Source organism: Rhinichthys klamathensis, unplaced genomic scaffold (assembly GCF_029890125.1).
Source record: "Rhinichthys klamathensis goyatoka isolate OS25496 unplaced genomic scaffold, OSU_Roscu_1.1 h1tg000090l_1, whole genome shotgun sequence".
NCBI lineage: Eukaryota > Metazoa > Chordata > Actinopteri > Cypriniformes > Leuciscidae > Rhinichthys > Rhinichthys klamathensis.
The window spans coordinates 532,815-559,201 of NW_026606629.1; the positions used below are offsets into that span (position 1 = coordinate 532,815).

The following is a 26,387-nucleotide window of genomic DNA, read 5'->3' on the forward strand; positions in this document are numbered from 1 at the left end:
CTATAATTTTGTATCTATTCACAACGCAGTTCAGCTGCAGCAGAGCATGAGCAGGCTAGCTAGCAGCTCATTGGCTCGCTCACAGGGAACTGCTTAAGCCTATGAGGAGACACGAATGAACTCTCGGCCAATGAGAGACTGACCTGCTCTCATTGCGTCAGAGCCCGCCGAAACGGGCGTGGCCAGAGAGTATAAATTCGCCTCTCAGGCTGTAAATTCTGATTTTTCATATCTTCAGCGAGGCTACACGCATCTGCTGATCCTGAGAGAAGCCGCCGTCGTGGAAAAGGCACCTTCTAGCGAGCATCTGGGAGTCTGAGGAAGCCGGCCGTCTTCGCCACCTTCAGCCGTCCTGCAAGCTAGCGCCATCCGACGGATTCATATCCTTTACCAAAAAGCTTCTTGTATTGTGTGTGTGTATCTAAAAGAGCAGCGAGCGTCTTTTTTAAGATGCCTCGCACACCTGCGGCTCATGCCGCGTCCCTCTCAGCGCCAGAGCCCGCCTTCTTCTGCGCTCTCTGCCTGGGACTGGGACACGCAGAGCTTTCTCTCGCCAACGGCGGATGTTTCCTCTGCGATTGGGCTTCTGTTGTTGACCCTGCGGGCTCGACTCGAAGCGTTACGCCGCCTCCCCCTCTCACCGCCTACGAGCGCTGAATGGGGGACGAGCCGCTTACAGCTGTGCCAACCGCGGCTAGCTTTCTTTACTTTACAAGAGAGCTAGCCCGGCCCCATGCATACGCGTCACTCTTATCTGCTCACGCTATTAAGCCTGTGTCTTCCCCCTAGCTCAGTGGTGGAACACAAAGCTTTTCGCGCCAGAGACCCGTGTTCGATTCCGGCTCTCGCAGATAATTTTTTATGCAGCTCTGAGCTCTCGGCTAGCTTTCTTACGTTACAGAAAGCGGCCGCGCTCTCCCGCTTGCATATAACGCCGCTACATAAAGCGTTTATAGTGTATCAGTTCCGCTGAGGCCGAACCTGTTTCTGCCATCACGCCCTCTTATCTGCTCGCGCTATTATGTTTGTGTCTTTACCCCTGGCTCAGTGGTGGAACACAAAGCTTTTCGCGCCAGAGATCCGTGTTCGATTCCGGCTCTCGCAGATAATCTTTATGCAGCTCTGAGCTCGCGCCCAGCTCTCTTACGTGACAGAAAACGGCCGCGCTCTCCCACGCTCATGAGAAACGTTCTCATTTCCGAGCATAAAGCTGGACAAATGGGTTATAGTGTGTTAGTTCCGCTGAGGCCGAACCTGTTACTGCTATCACGCCCTCTTATCTGCTCGTGCTACTGTGCTTGTGTCATTACCCCTGTGGCTCAGTGGTGTATCACAAAGCTTTTTGCGCCAGAGACCTGCGTTCGATTCCGGCTCTCGCAGATAATTTTTATGCCGTCACAAGTCCAGCCTCTGCAGGCTAAAAATAGTCTCGTGCCCGCTTGCAGCGCTCACGTTTCTAACACGCACTTGCACGCGACGCGCGTCACAAGTGCAGCCGATTTCAGGCTATATATATATCCCGCTGCAGGCCGCTCACGTGACCAGCCTCAGCTGAGAAAAGGACGGCTATTTCTCACCATGGCTGAACCGCCATCAAGGTTTCGCCCTCTGTCAGTCCCCGTTCACACGGCTACTGCAGCAGTGTACATCGCCATCAACAAGCCGGTCTCTTTTCCCGCTTGCATGTGCACAAACGCCGTTTTCACCGCGTCCCAGAGAAATCCAAAAAAAAAAAAAAAGTGCATAAAAGCCTCTTGTGTTGAAAATGTGCCCACAACACTGTGTTCACTCATACACAAAACACTGCATGTGCACAAACACCGTTTTCACGGCGAACCAGAGATATCTCAAAAAGAGCATAAAAACCTATTGTGTAGAAAATGTGCCCACAACACTGTGTTCACTCATACACAAAGCACTGCATGTGCACAAACACCGTTTTCACGGCGACCCAGAGATATCTCAAAAAGCAGACTGATCTCATGAAATGGCGTATGTATGACACGCCAATTCGTATTTCCATTTTTGGCGTGCTATCAACACGCATAATCGCTTTTCAGCGTGTTTATCAACGCCTTTGACTTAACGTTATATTACTGTATTATGTATATATAGATATATGACCTACCCCAACCCCGTCCCTAAACCTACCCGTCACTGGGGTTAATACCATTTATGAGTGTTCTCCTACCATCCTAGGAAAAGAAATATCGCTCCACAGATGTAGATATAGATTTTGCTTCGTTTCGCTCGGACATTTAACGGCGTACACATACACGCGGAATCACTCGGACATTTAGTGGCGTAGACATACACGTAAAAGATTTCGGCGTGGACATACACGCGGATAGCCCAAAATGCGTATAGATAACACGCCACTTGACTTGAAAGTGGCGTGTATGTTTACGCAAAGTCATGATGTCATGTTGCAAAAAGAGCATAAAAGCCTCACGTGTAGAAAATGTGCCCACAACACTGTGTTCACTCATACACAAAAGCTTTTCAGTTCCCGTGTGTCTCACAGAGCCCACTCTCATAAAGCGGTTCCAACCCGCTCGAGTTTCAGAGTGCATAAGCGCGCCCACGAGCCCGTGTGCGCGTCCCACCTCTGCTTACTCTGTTACACGGCCCTTAAACTCCTCTCTGAGTGTAAGTCCCGCTGTCATAAACACTATGAGCGCGCCCGCGCGGCCCGCTGTGTGCAGCAACGGGGACCATGTAGCCATTCACCCCTTAGCGTTACGCTTCAAGCGTGGGAAGCTATTCCGGGAATTTCCCAGTGGGTGCTAAACACAATAAGGCTAGGCTATCGCTTACAGTTCCACCGCCGCCCTCCAGGTTTCCGAGCGCGGCTAGAAACTATTGTGAACCCAGAAGCAGTGACTCTGCTCCGTTCAGAGATAGCAAAACTATTGTGCAAAAGGGCTATAGAGAGAGTTCCTCTATCTATGAGCGAGTCGGGGTTTTACAGCCGTTATTTTCTGGTTCCAAAGAAAGACGGCGGCCTCAGACCAATCTTAGACCTCAGATTTCTGAACAGAGTTCTCATGAAGAGACCGATCAAAATGCTCACTATCAGAAAACTCCTCGCGCATGTGCGCCAGGGGGACTGGTTCATTTCACTAGATCTGAAAGATGCCTACTTTCAGATTCAGATAAATCCCCTTCACAGGCCATTCGTACGTTTCACCTTCGAAGGCCAGGTTTATCAATACACCGTCCTCCCGTTCGGCCTATCCCTAGCACCCCGCACGTTTACGAGGTGCATGGATGCGGCGCTCGCCCCCCTGCGGAGTCAGGGGCTGCGAATACTGAACTATTTGGACGACTGGCTGATTTCGGCACAATCACAGAGGGAGCTACTGTCTCATCGTACAGTTCTCCTCGACCATCTGAAAAGTTTGGGCCTCTCTGTCAACTGGACAAAGAGCGCACTTCAACCCAGTCAGTCTCCTTCTTGGGTATAGAGCTAGACTCGGTCTCAATGACGGCTCGTCTGTTTACACAGCGCGCGCGCCGTGTGCAGCGTCTCGCCGCATCTTTTCAGATGAACAGACTCACACCTCTGAAAACTTTTCAGAAGGCGCTGGGTAGGGTTGGGTACCGAAACTCGGTGCCAATAGGGAACCGGTTCCGACGTAAACGGTAGTAACCAGACCGAATAAGAAAGAAAATTTCGGTGCCTGATTTCGGTGCCTAACTTCATTAGGCGCACACACACACACACACAAGGTCTCTCGCTCTCTCTCTCTCTCCGCCGTGCGTGTGCTACACAGTTTGGAGCACAGTTTCTTCTGTCTCGCATGCGCGCTCTTTCTCGCAAGGTTTGGCTGCATTTCACGTGTAAAATTACGTGTCAGAACGCCCTCTGGGTGTGCCGATAGTCTGAATCCCATATAGAATCAAGCCAATTCATTGGCTGATGGCTCCGCATCGACGCACTTACGTCGTCATACTATGCTGTCGCGCGCGCGCCATCTGCTCCTCAGATTTCTCTGCCGAAAAAGGAAGCTGGTCGGCAGCGCGAGGAGCTTGGCTGCGTCCCGTTCCCTATTGAGAGATATGTTACACCAACCAGAGATGTTCTCTTTCATAGGTTCACTCAACGCTGCGTAGCTTAGAAGCAGTGGATTTGTAGGCTGCTGTATCACGTGCCGTTTGAACTGACGCGCTACAGCGATCTGTCACATTTCAAAGAGCCAAAACGTTATTTATTGTGTGAATCTCGTAAAAATATTGACAGAATCTGACAGCTGTGGATTTGTTCCATATCAAAAGTAACCTTCTCTGTCTTGTCTGTCGGTGTCCTCTTTGTCCGCGATTTTTCTGTGTGAAAAAGGTCATTTGCGTGAGTCTCACGGTCAATGCGTGAGAGTTGGCAGCTCTGCCTGCTAGTAATCTCTATTAATCTCCAGTATTATTACATTGTTTGATACAATATTGTTTCATTTGATATTATGTATATATGAATTTTTATTTTATATTGGTTTTATTATTACCATATGTTACTTGTATTTATATTGTTTAAAGATTTAAGTTAATATTGTGTCCAGTTTGGCCCTGTAAATTAAAGGGTATTATTTTTTGATAAAGTGTGTGCAGTTTCATTTTCTTAAGTACCGATTTAAGAACCGTTTAAGCACCGGAACCGTTTAAAAAATACCGAGTAGGTACTGGAATCGGATAAAACCCAAACGATACCCAACCCTAGCGCTGGGTTACATGGCCTCAGTCTCCGCAGTGCTCCAGCTGGGGTTACTGCGCATGCGCCCGCTTCAGTTCTGGTTGAAGAGCCGTGTGTCTCACCGCGCGTGGACCACGGGCCGCCAGCTGATAAAGGTAACGCAGACCTGTATCACAGCTCTGCAGCCATGGACCATGACAGAATGGGTTCAGCGGGGCGTTTCCTTGGGGACCTTTTCTCGCCGAAAAGTAATTTTCGACAGACGCATCCAACATGGGTTGGGGTGCGGTCTGCGAGGGCTCACCGGCCTTCGGCCCCTGGTCAGCTCAGGAGAGTCTCCTCCACATAAACTGTTTGGAGATGCTGGCGGTCGAGAACGCGCTCACGCGCTTTCTGCCGCGCATTCACGGTCACCATGTGCTGATCCGTTCGGACAATATGGCTGTGGTCTCCTATCTAAAACCGTCAGGGCGGCGTCAGATCCAGAATTCTCTTCCGGCTGACAGAACGCATCCTAGTTTGGTCCCAGTGTCACCTGCTCTCGCTCAGAGCGACGCACGTGCCGGGCCATCTGAACGACGGTCCAGACAGTCTGTCCAGGAACCCCATTCCCCCTGGCGAATGGTCCCTGCACACTCTTACAGTCCAAAAGCTGTGGCGAATATTCGGCAGAGCACAGGTGGACCTCTTCGCCTCAGAAGAAAACACCCACTGCCCAATATTTTTCTCAAAACGCGAGGACGCGCTAGCCCAGACCTGGCCCAGCCGCCCGCTTTATGCATTCCCTCCGGTGTCTCTGCTACCACAGGTGCTTCAGAGAATCAGGGAAACACGCCACTCGGTGCTCCTCATAGCCCCGCGTTGGGAAGGTAAGACTTGGTTTCAGGAGCTCACTCAGCTGTCACAGACAGCCCCGTGGCCCATTCCAGTCAGAACAGATCTCCTCTCCCAAGCTCGCGGCACGATCTGGCATTCCCACCCAGAGCGCTGGGCGCTTCATGCGTGGGTGATCAACGACTACCCGTTGCTTTGCCAGAAGGAGTGTTAAACACGATCATGCAGGCTAGAGCGGCTTCTACTAGAAGGCTCTATGCGTCTAAATGGTCTGTGTTCTCTAAGTGGTGCACCGACAGAAACTTGGACCCACGGTCATGCGAGGTTCCTTCCTTGCTAGTTTTTCTCCAAGAGATGCTGGATAAGGGCAGGTCCCCTTCCACTCTCAAGGTGTATGTGGCAGCCGTCGCGGCGTTCGCTGAACCCCGGCGTGGCCAGTCACTGGGCAAAGATGGCTTAGTCATCCGCTTCCTCAGGGGAGCTAGAAGGATGAACCCCTCACGCCCCCCGTCGGTGCCAAATTGGGACCTTTCCATAGTTCTCGAAGCTATGAAAGCCCCCCCATTCGAACCGTTAAACACCGTGGAGCTCAAATACCTTTCGCTCAAGACTATCTTCCTGCTCGCGCTCGCGTCAGTGAAGCGTGTGGGGGACCTTCACGCGCTGTCCAGCAGCGCTTCCTGTCTGGAGTTTGGGCCCAATGACTCCTTAGTCGTTCTCAAACCTAGACATGGTTATGTCCCAAAAGCGATTGGTACCCCATTCAGGGCACAAGTTATTTCTCTATCGGCTCTGCCTGCATCCGATAGCGAATCTGACTCTAATCTCCTGTGTCCGGTCAGGGCCCTGAGATTATACTTTACTCGCACTGCTCCGGTCAGACGAGCTGAGCAGCTTTTTGTTTCGTTCGGTGGGCGCACCAAGGGGTTGGCCGCCTCGAAACAGACTCTGTCCAGATGGATAGTTGATGCCATTGCAGCCGCATACGCGTCAAAAGACCTGCCATGCCCTCTGGGCATCAGGGCCCATTCCACTAGAGGCATGGCCTCATCCTGGGCTTGGTCCAGCGGAATTTCCATTCATGATATTTGTGTGGCAGCGGGATGGGCTTCCCCCTCCACCTTTATCAGATTTTACTATCTGGAAGTTCCCGCCTTGCAAGCTAAACTACTAGCAGTCTAGTATGTTACAGCTCTTCTGGTTGAGCTGCACTATAGGGAGTTATTCACGCAGACCGGTCTCGTTCTGTCCCTCCTTATTATGTGCTTATGTACTTCACAAATCCCCGGCCCGCTCCGCTGGCCTTTGTCACATGTACATATTTTATTCCCACTCATAAGGGTTCCCCGGGGTCCCCCCTGGGACTCATAGTGGATGCTTAGCACGCACGGCGTTGACCAGGTGTTCCCGTAGCGTAAGCTAGCTTACGCAATACGAGAGAACCTCTCGTAAGAGAACGAATCGGTTACCTAACCTAACCTCGGTTCTCTCTAGATGAGGGAACGAGTATTGCGTTCCTGGCCGTGCTTGTGCTACTAGCGTTCTCGCTTCATTCTATGAAAACCAGAATTTACAGCCTGAGAGGCGAATTTATACTCTCTGGCCACGCCCGTTTCGGCGGGCTCTGACGCAATGAGAGCAGGTCAGACTCTCATTGGCCGAGAGTTCATTCGTGTCTCCTCATAGGCTTAAGCAGTTCCCTGTGAGCGAGCCAATGAGCTGCTAGCTAGCCTGCTCATGCTCTGCTGCAGCTGAACTGCGTTGTGAATAGATACAAAATTATAGGATAATTTTTGGCTTCAATTTCTCAGAAAAGATTAATCTTTCCCGTAGCGTAAGCTAGCTTACGCAATACTCGTTCCCTCATCTAGAGAGAACCGAGGTTACGTTAGGTAACCGATTCGTTTACCACTTTAACTGAGACATACGGGCTACTTGTGGTCTGTCTATCTGGAACTTGTAGGTTTTCGCCCCCATCATCTCACAGCAAGTAGCCTACAAAAGTTCACCCTAAGTCAATCAGCTACATTGAGGCATAAAAATTAATCAAATAAAAACATTTCCTCATACATTTCAAAATATAATAACGAGAAACGCATTAACATTATAATAATGATTTCCTAAAATATGATTGATTACATATGATTAAATGATATTTAACATATAAATTATTAAATGATAAAACATAAACAAGATATATATATATATATATATTTTCTGACTCATCAGTCGCTAACGACCAGAGGTGTGTAACAGTGTAAGTATAGGCTATTTTTTTCTGCACAGCATTAATTGAATCTTTGATGACTGAATAAGTGCAATTCACGTTTATTCCACAAGGTGACATTGTCTGATAAACAATAATGAAGTGACGTTTCACTCATAGTTACCGCAGGCAGAAAACAAAAGAATAGGAAGTATTATCAGCAAAACTTGAAATGGCTCAGAGATTTACAGCAGAGCAAGCACTGAACACAATCAAATATTAGTGTCACTTGCTACTTGATGGTGGATCTGGTGAAGAAGCTGTCAGCGATCAAAATATTGATTTTGAAGATGTTGAAAATGATAATTTTGAGAATATGTTTGATATCGTGAATATGAACCAGATGATTGAGCCTGGTCAGTACCTGGATGGGAGACCGGTTGCTGCTGGAAGAGGTGTTAGTGAGGCCAGGAGGGGGTGCTCACCCTGTGGTCTGTGTGGGTCCTAACTCCCCAGTATAGTGATGGGGACACTATACTGTCAAAGAGCACCGTCCTTCGGATGAGACGTTAAACCGAGGTTCTGACTCTCTGTGGTCATTAAAAATCCCAAATTTGCCCCTTGGCCTCTGTCCATCATGGCCTCCTATTCATCCCCATATACTGATTGGCTTCATCACTGTCTCCTCTCCACCACTAAGCTTGTGTGTGGTGGGTGTTCTGGCGCAATATGGCTGCCGTCGCATCATTCAGGTGGATGCTGCACATTGGTGGTGGTTGAGGAGATTCCCCCTTCCATGTAAAGCACTTTGAGTACCCAGAAAAGCGCTATATAAATGTAACAAATTATTATTATTATTATTATTATTATTATTAGATGCTGAGCACTGATGAGGACCGCGACGATGATATAAAACATCTGCTCAAACTGAACCCTACCAAGCTCCAAAAGGTAACAAAATATGCTTTATTTTATTCTTCTGTAGTTGTTATTGCAATATCAGGAGAGTTTTATAATTATTGTGAAAGGTAGAGATCCATCCGTTTAGATATAGATCTGTGTCTGTTACATTTACTGCTCTGAGACACAAAGGTTGAGATCCAAACACAGCTTTTATTGAGTAATCCAGAATCGAAATCCAAATACAGGCAAAGGGTCAAGCACAGGAAGGCAGTGCGAAAGGGGAATCCAAGAAACAGGCACAAATCCAAGAACCAAGAGACATGAAACCAGGGAGAATGCCAGCCCGTTCTCATCCTTTGGCGTCATACATGTGACGCTTTGTACATTTCGTTGAAATCTTACGCACATGGCATCCTTTAGCATCAATATGAGACGCAGAACCCAAGGCGTCATACAGGTGACGCGCGTCTAAATCCAACGCACATGGCATCGTTTAGCGTGAATATGAGACGCAGATCCCAAGGCGTCATAACCGTACCCTACCCCAGACCTAAACCTACCCATAACAGTGCGTGTTATATTAATGCTAGAGGATGCCATGTGCATAAGATTTCGACGAAATGTCATGTGCGTAAGATTTCGACGAAATGTCATATGGCGTCACCTATATGACGCCAAAGGATGAGAATGCGTTGGAGAATGCTCAGAAATGCAGAATAACAAGACTTCGCAATGAATGACAGTGTGAACATGGTAAATATAAGCTGGTACTAACAAGTAAATGATACACATCTGTAGACATTTAGTGATAATGGAACGGTAGAGGATTATGGGGGATGTAGTCTTTGATGAAATGCTATGAACACTATAGTCCGTGATGAGTGCCCCCTGGTGGTTCTCAAGGCCACTCCAGCTGGTAATTGTGACAGTGTTGCTAATGACCCGAATATTTAATAGCATCTAAGGGTTAAACAAAATATTATACTTGAGTAAAGTATAAATTATTACTGTACAGTAATGAATATTTCTGGACTTTAAAAAAACAGCCATTACTTTTCCTATGTATAACAGATAGAAACAGTCCTTTTCTTCACTGCCATATGGTGCATACTGTGAAAAAAATCATTATTTGTTCTCCTCAGAAGAGGATGATTAACATGAACTCTGCCACTCTAAAGATTTATGGCACATTGCTCACACTCTCCATGAGAGTGTGCGTGAGAAACGACACCCTGAGGTCATGTTTGGTCTCTATGTTTTAAGGGATAAGAGATCTCCTCTGATCTTTTGAGCATTCTGCTCACTACACAGCTTAAAGGCTTTATTTGAGACGCCAGTGCAGGGCAGTTCTTTATGTTCTCTAGGAAAATCAACAAGGTGACTGCATTTATAGAGGAACATCACACTAAAGCATTACAAGCCACCAATACAAACAAAGCTATTGACATTTAATGGTCAGCGACTGTTTTATGACTGCAAGTTCATGATTTGTGCCTCTGTTCTAAACAGACAGAACCATAATGACACAGAATAGCAACAACTGTATGCCAGAGCAAGACCATAGATAGGTCTTTGAAAAACTGAGTAAAAACTATTTATTAATTTATGACATCATCTGTCATCTTGCTAACTGAGATGATTTGAATCTCCAATAGAGGCCTGGGTGTTAAAAATTGACAAAATGTCATTGGCCTCTAATAATACAAGCACACATATATGGATTTATGTTGACAGCACTGCGTAAATATTTTTTTTTTACCATAAAAAAAGCTAAAAATCCTTAAAACAATCCTTACATTTTCTTGAAAACAAAATTGCATAAATATATTGGACCTAAACCTGATTTTAGAGAATATACTTTGAATCAATTTTTCATTTTCTTTCCCCACATTTTTTCTTCTTGTTTTAATCATAGATATGTTAATTTTAAGAGGTTTATGCTGAAACACACGGAGAAAAGATGGGGCAAAAAAACGTTTGCACAAGTTTTGCTTAAGTACATGTATCTTGTTTTATTGTTGTTTAGACATTTCTGGTAGAACACAATTTTTTTTTCAGTCAGTAACTGACTGATATTTCACAAAATATACAAGGAAAACACTATATGTATAATATTTTTTTTCTTATATCATGTCTCATGAGCATTTCCAGTTTATTTCAATACTTGCACCAGTACTAAATATATGTTCTAAGTTATGTATTCTCTTAAGGCGGGTCAGTCTTAAATCTCTAAAGAAACCAACATGCTGTGAAAACCATTTCCTTTTGTGTTTAATCTCTTAGCATACCTGCATTTCTGTCCACATGTTCTTTCCTTAGAGCTGAATGTATTCTCTGAAATATGATAGTGTCAGTGCAAACATTTCAAGTCTTATTCTTTTTTTCACCCTACCTTTAATAAAAAAAAAAAAAAATACCTTAAACAGCATCTATAAAGGAAAAATAGGCTACATCTTTCTGTTTACAGAGGAATACATCTTACAAATATTTGAAACAAGCAGCAAAAATACCAAATGACCTGAGATTCTTCCTCTTCACGGCGCTCTATACCCACATTTAGGTCCCTGAGGTCCTGACATCTGTAATTTTTACGAGATAAAAGTTGTGAAATAATTGCCTATTAAGACATTGATAGATTTTGTACAATGACAAGATTATTGACTTTCTCATTTGAGAAATTTCCAAATGTACTGAGATGGTCAATCAATGTGAATTCTACAAGATGTAAGATGCAAGTAAGTAGCTGAACGTTTAATTTTGACAAATGTGTTACAACAGTAGAATGTTAATATCCAGGGATTCAAACAACTCAATTGGAGCTAAAGTCGGCATGATACGGAAGTTGCCATAGTCTTTTCTTCTCTATTGCGACATATATTCATAGACAGTAAAAGAAATGGACACAGCGTTTAAATGCTATTGATTTCAACGGAGAAAATTGAAGCCCGTTAAAAGCTGATAGCCAGGTGTACTGCACAGGCTCAAACTGAGCCTGTCACGTGAGCAACCTGTATGTCTTCTAGTAGCTGTGCCGAGTGAAATCTGAATAATTCCCTTCCGAATCTCACAGAGACGGAGAGAGTGAGTATTAGCTGTCCATGAGCTAGCAGCAGGATCAACTTTATGACTCTCTATGGGCTTCTCCCTTGACCTTATTTGACTTTATGCCTCCACGTCCCCCCGATTGCCTGCGAGCTTCTCCTCCTGTATAAAACGGTAATTTCTCTATTGTGCGACGGAGAGTCGATTCGTTATGACGCAATCGTTAGCCTATTTTTACAAAAACTGCTTCTAATGGGCCATAACGTAAGATACAAGGTAATTGAGCCTTTTATACATTGTCGTGTTTCTTTAGAAATAAATAATGGACAAATGGAGTCTTTGGACGCCTCAGATGTAAAGTAATTCGCTGTCAAAGTGACGCCAAAATGAATGGGAGTCAATGGAATGCTAACAGCAGGTGAAGTTCTGCTACAATGGCGGCTCCCGCCAGGCTTCAACTTCCGGCTGATGGATTACCCCCTTGCATAAATTCGAGTAAAACGACTTCTTGAACAAGAAAAAGTGTATGGCGGAAATTTAAATTGATTGGATGGTTGTGGTTTGCTGCTGTGATCTCATGTGAGTGACAGGTTGCCCTGCAGCTGCAACCTTTATATATTGATATGTCCATCGCTGGCTCAACATTTAAAGGGATAGTACACCGAAAATTCTGATTTACATAATGCGGTCATTGCAATCCCAAATTCAATTTTTCACGACCAAGTGTTTACTTCTTTTTCACTGACACAGATGGAAACAAAAAGACTGGCATGGTTTTAAAGCTGAACATTATTGTCCAATCGTTGCCCTTTTAGATGTCTTAAAAAGCACTCGTGAACCTTGGTATTTCTAAAACCCTGCTTTCGGCCATGCTTTTGTCTGATTCTCCTTTTACATTGACATCTATGTAAAACGCTGAATGGATAAGTGAAAGCGCATCCATCTGGTAGTAATCTCTGCGAAAGGCTTTAGTCCCCAGACAGCCATAGCCATTTAAACTGATTCTGATCCCTAACAATGTGAGCTCCCTGGGGGATGAAATATGTGAATACTAGGGATTTGATATTGTAGCCAACTTTTTTTTTTTAATATTAGTTACATAGCTACATTAAGTTGTTTCTTTTTTATATTCTTTGCTACTTTATCAATGTTTAAAGCATTATTTCGATCTTACCTGCACTCATGGTGCTGATATTGTGCACATCGATGTTTATTAATTGTTCATGGAATTAGTTTAACGAACTTCACTTCTGTTTTTACCATCATTATGGTGAGTATCAGTAGCTAATATTTTAAGATATAGATAGAGCACAGAATTTAGTTGTTCAAGTAGGTTGGTGTGTTAGTCAGTTCCCGTGACGTCAAGATGCCTTTATATTACACTCCTGTTGCGCGTCCAGCAAAGCTCGCGCACTCAGCTGGAATACAGAACGACAGCTGGGACTGAGAAGGGAACGCTTTGCTTCTAGGATGCAATGTGCAGACAAACGAAGTAGCTCAATAACGGACATCAAACGGTCAACATTAATTCACCACAGTACGTTGCTGCGACACGTGCGCGCTCTGCGACCTCGTAAAAACAACAACAATCGTTTAGTCAGTCAGATAGGCTATAGGTTATGTCATGGATAGCCTACTGACCTTAATTAGAAGACATCTACTCAGTACTTAGTCAGTGTGCGTGTCTCTTTCGATTCAAGCGAAGCGCATCTGTCATATTCAAAAGTCCAAGTACTCTCAAAGGTGAAGCGCGCTGTCAATGAGAATCATCATCATCATCATCATCATCATCATTTCTAATTGAATCATGATGCTGATGCGCCGGAGTACGCTGAGGTGTTCACTGAAGGAGATACGGCTAGATTAGAGAATTTCCCCTAAAAAAAAAAAAAAAAAAATGTCCAGCGCTGCCCCAGAATAACTATTCCTAAGAATGTTTTCCGAGCAGGCTGATTTGAACTACAGCTTTAACATGAGCGAGGAAGACCGGTTAACTCCTCTGGACGAGGACTGGAGCGACTCGCCGGTGGAGACGCTCTCTCGCGCGGGCTTCATCGCCCTGTCCGTGTTCCTCGGATTCATAATGACTTTTGGCTTTTTCAACAACTTTATTGTATTAGTCCTCTTCTGTAAATTCAAGATGCTCCGGACGCCGGTGAACATGCTGCTTCTTAACATTAGCGTCAGTGACATGCTGGTGTGTTTGTTTGGGACGACCCTGAGCTTTGCGTCCAGTGTGCGGGGACGGTGGCTACTCGGACGGAACGGCTGCATGTGGTACGGCTTCATCAACTCATGCTTCGGTACGTAGCCTAAAAACAAACAAAAAGCAAAAACAGCTATATTTCGAAATTGTAGCCTACATTTTCAAATAGCCTAGGCTACATAATATCCATGTAAAACTGTAGTTGTTGTGCTTTTATTAGGCTGACTGTTTATATTTGCTTTTAAACACAAGATTATTGCGACATGTAGGCTACTGAGAACATTTAATCACCAGAATACAACTCATCTTTACATTTGTCAACTATCAGTTAATTCAATGCTAAATATTTCAAATCACATTTGTTATGCATGTGGCTGGTGCTTTTATACACAAGAACAATTTAAACTTAAAATTTCAATGCAACTTGCCTTAACAGCTTTTTTTTTGACGTGGGTCAATTGAAAAAAAAGGTGTTTTGTTCTAGCTACTCTACATTAGAACAAGGTTATAAAGCTGCAGGCTTGAAGTTTTGTTCCAACTTTTAATATAAACCAGCAGCAACACCTTTTTACATTTGGAAATAGAAATATGAACTATGTCAAACGTGCCACACCCGAGAATGAACCTCATTCTTGCGGAAGCTCAAATGTGCGAGAATGAACCTCATTGGTTCTCGCGGAAGCTCAAAGCCTTATTTGAAATCAATAGATGATAGGCAAACATTTGGATTCCCTGCCTGACATACTGTAATTACCACAAGGACAGCCATTAACAATCTCTTCCTCACAGACTGTGTGACTTCACCATGAGTTTTTTTCCCCCTGCAACTTAATGACCAATACAATTTTGGTTGACTAAGCCTCTTCTAATGGACTAAAGTTTAGTCGACTATAGGGGCCAGCCATAATTCTAATTCATGAGCTTCCATTTACCATAACTGATGTGTGCGTTGAATAATGTTATATGTGAATAAAAGCTTAAATTAAATGTTCATCATATAAAGCAATCATATGCTTTTATACGCCAGCAGCCATATCACCCTGTAGCCCAAGACTGGTTGCCCACTGAAGCTAAGCAGGGCTGAGCCTGGTTAGTACCTGGATGGGAGACCTTCTGAGAAAACCAGGTTGCTGTTGGAAGAGGTGTTAGTGAGGCCAGCAGGGGGCGCTCACCCTGTGGTCTCTGTGGGTCCTAACGCCCCAGTTTGGTAATGGGGACACTATACTGTCAAAGAGCACCGTCCTTCGGATGAGACGTTAAACCGAGGCTCTGACTCTCTGTGGTCACAAAAAATCCCCAAAAAAAATCCCCTTCGAAAGAGTAGGGGTGAAACCCCGGCATCCTGGCCAAATTTGCCCAGTGGCCTCTGTACATCATGGCCTCCTAATAATCCCCATATATATATACCAATTGGCTTCATCACTGTCTCCTCTCCACCAGTAAGCTGGTGTGTGGTGGGCATTCTGGCACACTATGGCTGCCGTCGCATCATCCAGGTGGATGCTGCACACTGGTGGTGGTTGAGGAGATTCCCCCCTTCTGTAAAGCGCTTTGAGTGCCGAGAAAAGCGCTATATAAATGTAATGAATTATTATTTAATCAAGTCTACTCAGAAAATTTAAACTAAACTGCTTGATTCATATGGATTAGTTTTACACTCTCTTTATGAACTTTTTGAAGTGTCAAAGTGGTAGTTGTGTAGACTGTCAATGGAGGAACAGAAACCTCTCAGAATTCATCAAAAAGAACTTCATTTGTGTTCCGAAGGTGAACAAAAGTCTTACGGGTTTAGAGTGACATGAGAGTAAGGGGGATTGTGATAAACCCACTTCCATGGATATGGTCTGCTGTCATTCATTTTCAGACTGAAATAATTTAAAACCACAAAACATCATCACATCACATGCAAATATCACTCCAAACATCACAAACAAGGCTGCAACAACTAATCGATAAAACCGATAATAATCAATAATGAAATTAATCAACTATAGATTTCATTATCGATTGATCATGTAATACATGATTACAAAAACAACACACTGTAATGTTGAAACTACAAAATTGCAACTTGCCCAGTCAGGTGCTTTGACTGATGCATGTGCTGTATAATGTCCCCAGCACATAACTTGCAGTACATTTTATATCATTATCAGTAAATGTTGGACATTCACTTAAATATTTAGATTTTGCATCTTGACAGCAAGCAAGGTTCTATTAAAGGTAGGTAGCTATAGGCAATTTGTTAATAAACACTTTTTTTTTGTTATACTGGTTGAAACTCTCTTCACACCCTCATAACAATCAATAACAGAAGTGGTCTAAATATTAAAGCATGTACATATATCTTCTGTGGAAGTCTCAGGACTAAAAATGTTTGTCCAATCATTGGATTCGGTCCAAAAATGTCCTACCTGAGTGTCAACATATGTATTCCCATACCTCCGCACACCTGCTCGCGCAGACATCACACGTCATGAGTGCATTCTGTAAGGATATGCAGAGTTGGGTTTCCTCCTGAACCAAAACAACAAGCTTATGCTAAGTTCACGCCATGTAGTAACCGTGATTACAAGATGGTAATTCGAGACGTCCTCAGACTCGGATTTGTGTGTTTCTATGTCAACACTATTAACGCCGAAATTAATCTGCAGCAGTCAGGTAATGTTATTGTAATGTTATGTGCTGTGAGACATGATGTAATTTAACGCCGTCACTCGTCTTGTGATGCTTGGCAAAATCTGATATGTTTGTTCATGTGTTTTGGAGGAAGTGTGGCTTTGGAGACGCTCTGAAGGGAGGGTGGGATCTTATGCTTTCAAAGCTAGCTTGCTATTGCTAGCCACTCTGAAATTGCATACCCTACCTTTAAACTTCACAGACTTCATTGAACAAGCACTGGCAAATGCTAATAATGACTATTGCTAATAATGCTAATATTTTATGACATTCCTTTAAATTTACAATACATAAAATAAAATCAGACCTAAATTTCAATTGATCATTTAATCAAAGTAACAATTGACCAGTTAATAAATTATCAAAATAATCGTTAATTGTCACAAGTCATCACTATCTAGATGCAAACTGGGATGCACACAGATACCACACTAATAAAAATGTTGTGCTTATTTTATTTAACAATGAAGCTATCAACTTGTTTTTGCAATCACTACACAACAGATTTGTATCCTCATTGGGAGTGTTAGTATGTATTCTTCAAACCAAAAAACGTAAAGTAAAATAACTTCTGAGTTGGACTAAGGGATTTTCTAACTATTCTGTATTCCTGTAGCTCAAAAAGTAAAGCATGGTCATATAGGGCATGAGTCTAGTATTTACAAGCGGATACATGAACTGATAAAATGTGTAGTTTGAATGCAAGGCAAGTTGCTATGGATAAAAGTCTCTCTCAAAAGAGAATGAATCTATTTGCATCTACATCACAGTAATGGAAATGTACTGGGGATTATCAGTAAGGAAGGATGTTAGCTAAATTATGTCAAGAAAGCCTCAAGGGAAAAACTGGACTGGCAGTAAAAAAGAAAAGAAAAAAGAAATATAGTAGCAAGGTTCATAAAAGACAAGCTGTGTGAGGCTTCTACCACAAGCCGGAGACCATAATAACTACATTATCTAAACGTATGTATCCGTTTGCATGTGCTGCAAAGTATCTTAATGATGTTATTTGGTTTGAAGGCTGCGGATTCTAACGATGGTTTTGACAAAATAGCTATAATAGAGATGAAAGGACATACTGCATTTTTTGATGTTCTAAATACTACAATGGGTGATCTTATATACAAAACTAATTACCTCAAGACAAGCAAATGGCACAACCTTCACTGCATGTGTGTGGGTTTGTAACACAAAGAGGAGAACCGTTGAATGGAGGAAACTTTCAATGATGTTTGCACTATAGTGAAAGAGATAATATATGCCAGACACATACTGTACAGTACATGAGCTGTGCTTCTTTCTTCAGCCTTATCTTTCCATGCTTATCCTTTTAGATGAGTCATGTTTTTTCTTCACATTTATCGCAACAGTTCATTTCCCCAAGGTTAATTGTTTTTATTAGGAAACAGTTTACCAAAATTTAATATAGACACCCTAGTGAAAAAATGTATACTTTATTGTATTTGAAATATATTCCCTTTTTCAATAGTACATTGCAAATATAACAAAACTTTTACTAGCCTATCTTTAAATATATTAAAAGTATATTAGCATCATGCTTTTACCTATTTTCACAATACAACTTTTAACACACTTTAAAATAATTGTACTTTAGTATTTTTTTATTTTCTAAAAATATATTTTAGAAAAAATACACTTGAAGTGAAAATTCAGTTTATTTTTTAAAAGTGTATTTATTTGCACTTTATTAAAAATATATTTTAGGTATATTTTAACTCTGTGCTGGAAATGATCATTGTAACAATGCATTGAAAGTATACTTTCAAAATACATTATAGTATACAATAGTATTGTGTACAAAGTATAGCTAAGTTGTATTTGTCTAATAGTTTACATTTGTTATTAAAGACAAAGTATGCAATTTGAGCCTATACTTTTTACTCAAATATATCACACCACAATAGCCTCGTGGGCAAGTGCGCCAACATGTGCTTCGGGAGACCCGAGTTGGAGTCCCGGCTCGTGGACCTTTCCTGATCCCGTCCCTCCTCTCTCTCTCTTCCACCTCACTTCCTGTCTAGCTATTGTCCTATCCTAATAAAAGGCGTAAATGCAAAAAATAAATATTTTTAAAAATATATATAAATACACTTATGGTATATTGCTTGTATGTTTCGAAGACACTCGTAATGAATTTGTAATGTAGGCTACTTGAAACACAAATAAAGTACACTTTAATATCACTAATCAAGCATGTAATTAGTCCCTACACAGGCATATACTTAAAGTATACTAAAATATACTTAGTGTAACGTTGGGTCAGGAATGAAGCAGAGAGAATCCAATCGCAAGCACTTTATTAATTAAACAAAACAGGTAATCCAGAGTAAACGACAAACAAAGAAACTCAGAACAGGAACATGGAACTCAGCTACACGCAACAACGACCGACAACCAACAACTGAAGCACAGAGGTTTTAAATACACAGACAAGCAAGCTAAACAAGATAACAAGGGGGCGTGGTATACATGAACACAAACGAGGAGCGGGAAACCAGGGAACAGGACTGAACCAAGTGCACAAAGACAGGGGGAACACAGAAAGACATCACAACACTTAGTACAAAATTAGTTGTTTCAAAATAGCACACTTCAAGTTAACTAAACATTAACACACTTGAAGTAGGCTATACTGATATTTAGTCTGGCTGCAAGTATATTTTTTTTTCACCAGTGCACGCATTAATATTTATTAGATATTGTTTTGTGCTTTAGTGTTTTTGTCACATACCGTAAAACTTCAAATAATAGCCCCGGCTTTTATTTTCCCAAATCGCCGAACTGCACCGGCTTGTATTTGAGACAGGCGTCTATATGAGACAGGCCTTTAATTTAGTGTTGCAATGTTGTTCATTGAGTGTAGGCCTAGAGATAACGATCCAAATAGCATAGGCTGATAGATGGAAAGCATGACAGTTGGAGGTTACCACATTATATTATGTTTTATTTATAATTCGAACGAGTTTAACAAATCAGTTAACCCTCTGGGGTCTGAGGTGTTTTTGGGGCCCTTGAGATGTTTTGACATGCCCTGACATTTGTGCTTATTTCAGCTACTTAAATCATACCATTTGCCAACATATAAATTTGCTGTATTCAGCACAAACTCTGCTACAATAATATGTGAGCAAAATGGATGTACATGTTTGCATTTTATAGAATAAAAAAATATGCGTGGTTAGTACGTTTTGGGAAAAAAAATTTCACCGCAATAAGGCCATTTAACACATACTGAATAGTTGTCCACAAGACTTTTGAGTTACTATTCTTGTAGGCTAGAATTTTTACTTCAAAATGAAGTGAAAATCATTCTGACCACTCTTTCACAAACAACAATATAACTATTTAAATTTCTTACGTCAGTTTTTGGTCAGCACTGCTGTATGCGTGGGAGTGTGAATGGCCATGAATATTAATGTGATTTACACCTGGGTGGGAAGACTAAAGACACTCCCCCAATGGCCCATCAAGGTGCTGTGAGGCAGCCTGAACTAAGAATGATTCACTGATGAATAAAAAGTTAAAAAGAACAGCATTTATTCAAAATAGAAATCTTTCCTAAGAACGTAAAGACTTAAAGTCATTCCTATCACTTAACACATCCTTTCAAAAAAACAAACATAAAAAGACCAAACTTGTTTTTTTTATAAAAAAAAATGTATTCAAAGAATCCTAAAAAAAACTATTACAGGTTAAAAAAAAATTAAGCAGCACAACTGTTTCCAACATTGATTTTTTAAAAATCATATCAGAATGATTTCTGAAGGCTGATGGTTAGTTAGGTAAGTTAGCGGTACATCTCACTGATGCTGACATCTGTCCATTTATATTTGCAGCCTTTTGCAGTTGCCTTGGCAGCCTGGGTAATAGACTAACCAAAACTGAACATTTATATATAAAAAATATATTGTATTTACTTAGTATCACATATTTGCATAGGCGTCGATTTCGGTGGGGGCGGTGGGTACGCGTCCCCACCAGATTTCGTCATGAGTCATTTTGTACCCACCACTTTTGGAAACATTGAGGCACGGATGTACCTAATACAAATAAAACATCTCCAGTTAACTAGCAGAGCATTCATTTAGTCCGCTCTTAAATAAGAGATCTAGCGCTAAAATGTTTTGTTTTTGAACTCAAGCTAAGCGCTCGTGTCCGCTGCTATCCGTGTCATTGATACAGTGTTCTCTTGTGGCGGCGCGCGCGCAGTCTTCACTCGGACGCGCTCTTCAATCTATCGCCATTGCGGCGGACACTATTCATTCCGGTGAAATCACAAAATAAAAGGCACACAACTGCTTGATATAGACTGTAACCACTGATGAACATATTCGGTTTTGATGAGGGGAAAAAAACTATACCGAGGGCAGATTAGAACCCGTAACCTCTGACACGCTTGGCAAAAGATCTGCCACTAGACCACTGAAGTACTCAAGCAAAACTTGCGGATCGATATATTTCACTAAATCATTATAACCTAAGCAGTTATTCAAAAAGTTTACACGAGCGTATAGGTAATATTTCCTATGTCAAAACTAGGCAAAATATAGTCTGAAAATTCATTTGAGCTCTATGATCAGAAAAGGAATTATATAACACTAAACAACTTACTCCGAGCTTGTATCATCGGCGGGGTCAATTCGTTCTTCAAAATGCAGCCGTTCGTCGTGAGTTTCAAATTCCTCTGAGGAAAAGGTGAATTTTTCCCTGCTGTCCATAATCCTCTGAAGGAGTAGCGTGCTGCCATCCTCAAAACGCGATGAACTATCAGTGATTTATATCAGTGACTATCATAGATCGCCTATTTACCATGTGAAAAGCTCTATGGGCGTGGCGGCCTCAGCTAATTAAAGATAATGAAGGGAGAACGAAAAAACTGTACCTCTCCTTGGTTTCAAACGGATTACATAAACTGGAAATATATAAAAAAAAAAAAAAAATTACTTCATTTAAAAGAAGAGAGCTTCATAAAGATACATCTCTCGTATCTCTGTGACAAGTATTGACTGAGTTACAGTTAATTTTTCAGACGCGTTTCAGAATGGACTTCACTGACAGAGAGAAGGCAAAACGCGCATCATGTTTATTTTTCTTTATTTGACGAAAAGCACAACACTTTGTTTTTATTGTGAGTATCCACAAAAAAAATAGACAATTAATAGGATCAATTGATGTATAACACTTATATGTACGATCAAAATCAACAGAGTATTTTGAGTCTCTTTTGCACTGATAAGGAAAAAAGCGAGCAGATCACGCCGGCGTGATTGCTGACCCCAGAGGGTTAATGTAAGAATTAGCCTACTATATTACCGTATGTCTAACGGTGCGGATCCACTTGTCCGTGCGGCACTTCTGTCGCGCCGCGCTCCGCTTTATTCTTATGGGTGACGTCGAGCGACTTTAACGCGCCCACAAAGCATCCCAGGAAGGCGGCGCTTCATCTGGAAAAATTCTGCGCGTCAAAAAGCTGGCCGATGCCCATCTTTATGCAAATGAATCCGTTGAACGTGACGCGTCTATCCAATAGAAGTAGAGCACATGGAGACGGAGGGAAGTCTCTCGAGGGTCCTTTGTTCTAGACTGGCCGCTGGCTCAAAACCACGCCCATAGCGGTAAACTTGAGGAACGCCCATCAAAGTACAAATGTGGGGAGATGTCACGACACCACGCGACAGTCGTGTCGCAAAAGTGGATCTCTACCATAAAGGGGGTCGCACACTGGACGAGAAGCGCAGCGCTGCGCCCCGTCGCGTCTAGGGGTAACTCGAGGTATCGCACACCGGACGCGCACTTTCTCAGTTTATGGCCAGCAATATTGTTATGTTTAAGGACATTATGGAATTAAGATAATGTCTGTTCGATGTTATGATTGTACTGTACAATTAAATACAATCGTTCCTAAGTCTGCAGTCTGAACACTTTACCTCAGAGCGTCCGTTAACTGAATGAATTAAGAATATCATAATACCTCGAGTTGTCATAGACACGACGCGGTGCGGCACTGTGCTTTTCGTCCAGTGCGACGCCCTTTAGATTATTGGCAGCATAAACAAACGAAACGATGTGACAGCCATGGGCTGAACAATATAAGTTACCGGTAATATCCATTGAGCCTATGAACTTGTTGCCCGAAACACATCAACAAGAAAGAATGAAGGCTACCCTGTGTAACAACTGAGACCAATCAGACACAATTATTTGTTATGGTTAACAAATAATCTTTGAAGCTCAACATCCCCCAACAGTGCAAGAAGGGTCTTTGGGTTACCAGGACTACGATCAGATAAGTTGGTTTTATTGCTGTTAAAAATGTGGTCACATGTTCAAGACAGAGAGAATGGGGAAGACAGAAACAGCCTTTAATATAGACTTTGCTGCATTAATTATAGACAAACTGATCCATAAATGAACATGAAGAACATTTTGCGAATGATTTACTGTCTTTTGTAATGTCTTTTAATACTATTATTTTGTTGATACTGTGTATTTTACAATAGAATCAATGGTCACCTATACCATGTTTGGTCTCTATAAATTGGTACTTTGCAGATCGAAATTATTGTGTACATGATATTTGGATAGCTGTGCAACATATTAGTTATTACCAGAATCTTTCTTAGTTTCTTCATCAGAAACAAATCCAGCTGCACATGCAAATGAGCACGCTTAGGACAAAGACTCATAAATTAACCACAGAGTGACTTTCCCGCTCTGGAATTTCCACCCTTCTCATTGGTCAAGCAAACCCGGTGGGGGTGTACCTTTTACAGACTTTAAAGGGGCATTCACAGAAGCCCTTCCCGCTCTTTTTGGCCTTCTCTGTTTGTTCCGGGTGCTGGGCTGTCCTGCTTGGCCTCAGCAGGCCCCAAGGCCACAGGCTTTGACTCACAACCAGCCATGGGCTAATTCAGGAGAGAGAGAAGACTCCCTCAACCAGAACAGAACCAAGGACAATCTCAGAAGTTTGGCACAACGACTCCAACCATCAACTCTTCCGACTTCCTCCCTTCTCCTGGGTGCTCTGCGTGGCCTCTCCGGCCCAGTCCCGGCAAACGGCCTCGACGCCCAACCAGCCATGCGCTCATGGAGAGAGAGAGAGAGAACATTCAACTTCCTCATTTGACACTCACGGAACCATCAACGACTTCAATTTTCAACAACTTCAAGAATTGTCCCCATACTACAAAGCTATGCAAGGTATCAATTTAAATGAAGTGCTCTGAAAATAAATAAGCTGATGGTTCTTTTCACAGTTAAATGAATCTCTTCCATAGTTTCATTTCCGGCTTCCAGTTCCAAGAAGGAGTCCTATCGGGCCTGGTTGGCTGGTGGGACTCCTGAGGCAGCTGACAGGTACCGGCAGGCCAAGCGGACTGCAGCCTGGGTGGTTGTGGAGGCAAAAACTCGGGCCTGGGAGGAGTTCGGTGAGGCCATGGAGAAGGACTATCGGCTGGCCTCGAAGAGATTCTGGCAAACTGTCCGGCGCCTCAGGAGAGGGAAACAGTGCCCTACCAACGCTGTTTACAGTGGAGGTGGGCGGCTGTTGACCTCAACTGGGGATGTCGTCGGACGGTGGAAGGAATACTTCGAGGATCTCCTCAATCCCGCCGTCTCGTCTTCTATTGAGGAAGCAGAGGCTGAGGGCTCAGAGGTGGACTCGTCCATCACCCTGGCTGAGGTCACCGAGGTAGTCAAGAAACTCCTCTGTGGCAAGGCACCGGGGGTGGATGAGATCCGCCCTGAGTACCTCAAGTCTCTGGATGTTGTGGGGCTGTCTTGGCTGACACGCCTCTGCAGCATCGCGTGGCGGTCGGGGACAGTGCCTCTGGGATGGCAGACCGGGGTGGTGGTCCCTCTTTTTAAGAAGGGGGACCGGAGGGTGTGTTCCAACTACAGGGGGATCACACTTCTCAGCCTCCCTGGGAAAGTCTATGCCAGGGTACTGGAGAGGAGAATACGGCCGATAGTGGAACCTCGGATTCAGGAGGAATAGTGCGGTTTTCGTCCAGGCCGTGGAACACTGGACCAGCTCTATACCCTCTACAGGGTGCTGGAGGGTTCATGGGAGTTTGCCCAACCAGTCCACATGTGCTTTGTGGATTTGGAGAAGGCATTCGACTGTGTCCCCCGAGGCGGCCTGTGGAGGGTGCTCCGGGAGTATGGGGTCCCGGGTCCTTTGCTAAGGGCTGTCCGGTCCCTGTATGACCGAAGCAGGAGCTTGGTTCGCATTGCCGGTAGTAAGTCAGACTTCTTCCCGGTGCATGTTGGACTCCGGCAGGGCTGCCCTTTGTCGCCGGTTCTGTTCATAATTTTTATGGACAGAATTTCTAGGCGCAGCCAGGGGCCGGAGGGTGTCAGGTTTGGGGACCACGCGATTTCGTCTCTGCTCTTTGCGGATGATGTTGTTGTGTTGGCCCCCTCACACCAGGACCTTCAGCATGCACTGGGACGGTTTGCAGCCGAGTGTGAAGCGGCTGGGATGAGAATCAGCCCCTCCAAATCCGAGGCCATGGTCCTCAGTCGGAAAAGGGCGGCTTGCTCACTTCAGGTTGGTGGAGAGATCCTTCCTCAAGTGGAGGAGTTTAAGTATCTTGGGGTTTTGTTCACGAGTGAGGGAAGGATGGAACGGGAGATTGACAGACGGATCGGTGCAGCTTTTGCAGTAATGCGGTCGATGTATCGGTCTGTTGTGGTGAAGAAAGAGCTGAGCCATAAGGCAAAGCTCTCGATTTACCGGTCAATCTACGTTCCTACTCTCACCTATGGTCATGAGCTTTGGGTCATGACCGAAAGGACAAGGATAGGATACAGGCGGCCGAAATGAACTTTCTCCGCAGGGTGGCTGGGCGATCCCTTAGAGATAGGGTGAGAAGCTCGGTCACTCGAGAGGAGCTCAGAGTAGAGCCGCTGCTCCTCCACATCGAGAGGGGTCAGCTGAGGTGGCTCGGGCATCTGTTTCGGATGCCTCCTGGACGCCTTCCCGGGGAGGTGTTCCGGGCACGTCCCACTGGGAGGACACCCCGGGGAAGACCTAGGACACGCTGGAGAGACTATGTCTCCCGGCTGGCCTGGGAACGCCTCGGTGTCCCCCCGGAAGAGCTGGAGGAAGTGTCTAGGGAGAGGGAAGTTTGGGCATCTCTGCTTAGACTGCTGCCCCCGCGACCCGGCCGGATAAGCGGAAGAATATGGATGGATGGATGGATGGATGGAAGCTAAAATGCAGAGGTACCTTGCGGCATGTCCAATTTGACTATTATACAGCTAATGATTTTTGGTGTGCCGAGCATGCTCAACCATTAATTCAATGGAAGAGAAAACACCCAAGCCATTTTCATTAGTCAGAAGCACTGACCTGTGATTTTGACCTATGTTTTGGCACCAGCTTTAATGAAGCCTAATATTTTTATAGCAGGTTGTGCCCACATGGCTGTAGATTTAATTTCCTGCTTTTGCTCTGGATTATCATATGAATATGCTTGTTTAATTATCATTATTATTATTTTTTTTTGTAGATGGCAACTTTAGCTTTCTGCTGTAGAAAAAGTTAAAGCAATATCACAATTGCAATTTCAACAAATAAGTATGTAAGACTCTCTTGTCTGTGCATCTACTTTCTTATGCTACAAATTCTGTCACTGCTATTTAAGGGGGCTTTCACACTGGGCATGTTTGCTGCGGTCCGAGTCCGAGCGGGATTCTTCCTGGTGGCCCCCGCAGCATTGGTCTGGTTTCACACTGACTTAACTCGATTCTATCGGTGGCCCCCGCAGCATTGGTCTGGTTTCACACTGACTCAACTCGATTCTATC

At 43.6% G+C, this 26,387-nt stretch overlaps 1 protein-coding gene across 1 annotated transcript in view; it reads left to right on the forward strand.

The window, feature by feature from the left end:
- The first annotated feature begins 13,087 nt into the window (after positions 1 to 13,087).
- The window catches only part of tmtops2b (teleost multiple tissue opsin 2b), an 82,008-nt gene continuing 68,708 nt past the window's right edge, over positions 13,088 to 26,387 (forward strand). Inside the window, exon 1 of the mRNA XM_056251782.1 lies at positions 13,088 to 13,972. Within this exon, the coding sequence (XP_056107757.1) occupies positions 13,603 to 13,972 (370 nt within the window). The 5' untranslated portion in view covers positions 13,088 to 13,602. The remainder of the gene's footprint in view (positions 13,973 to 26,387) is intronic.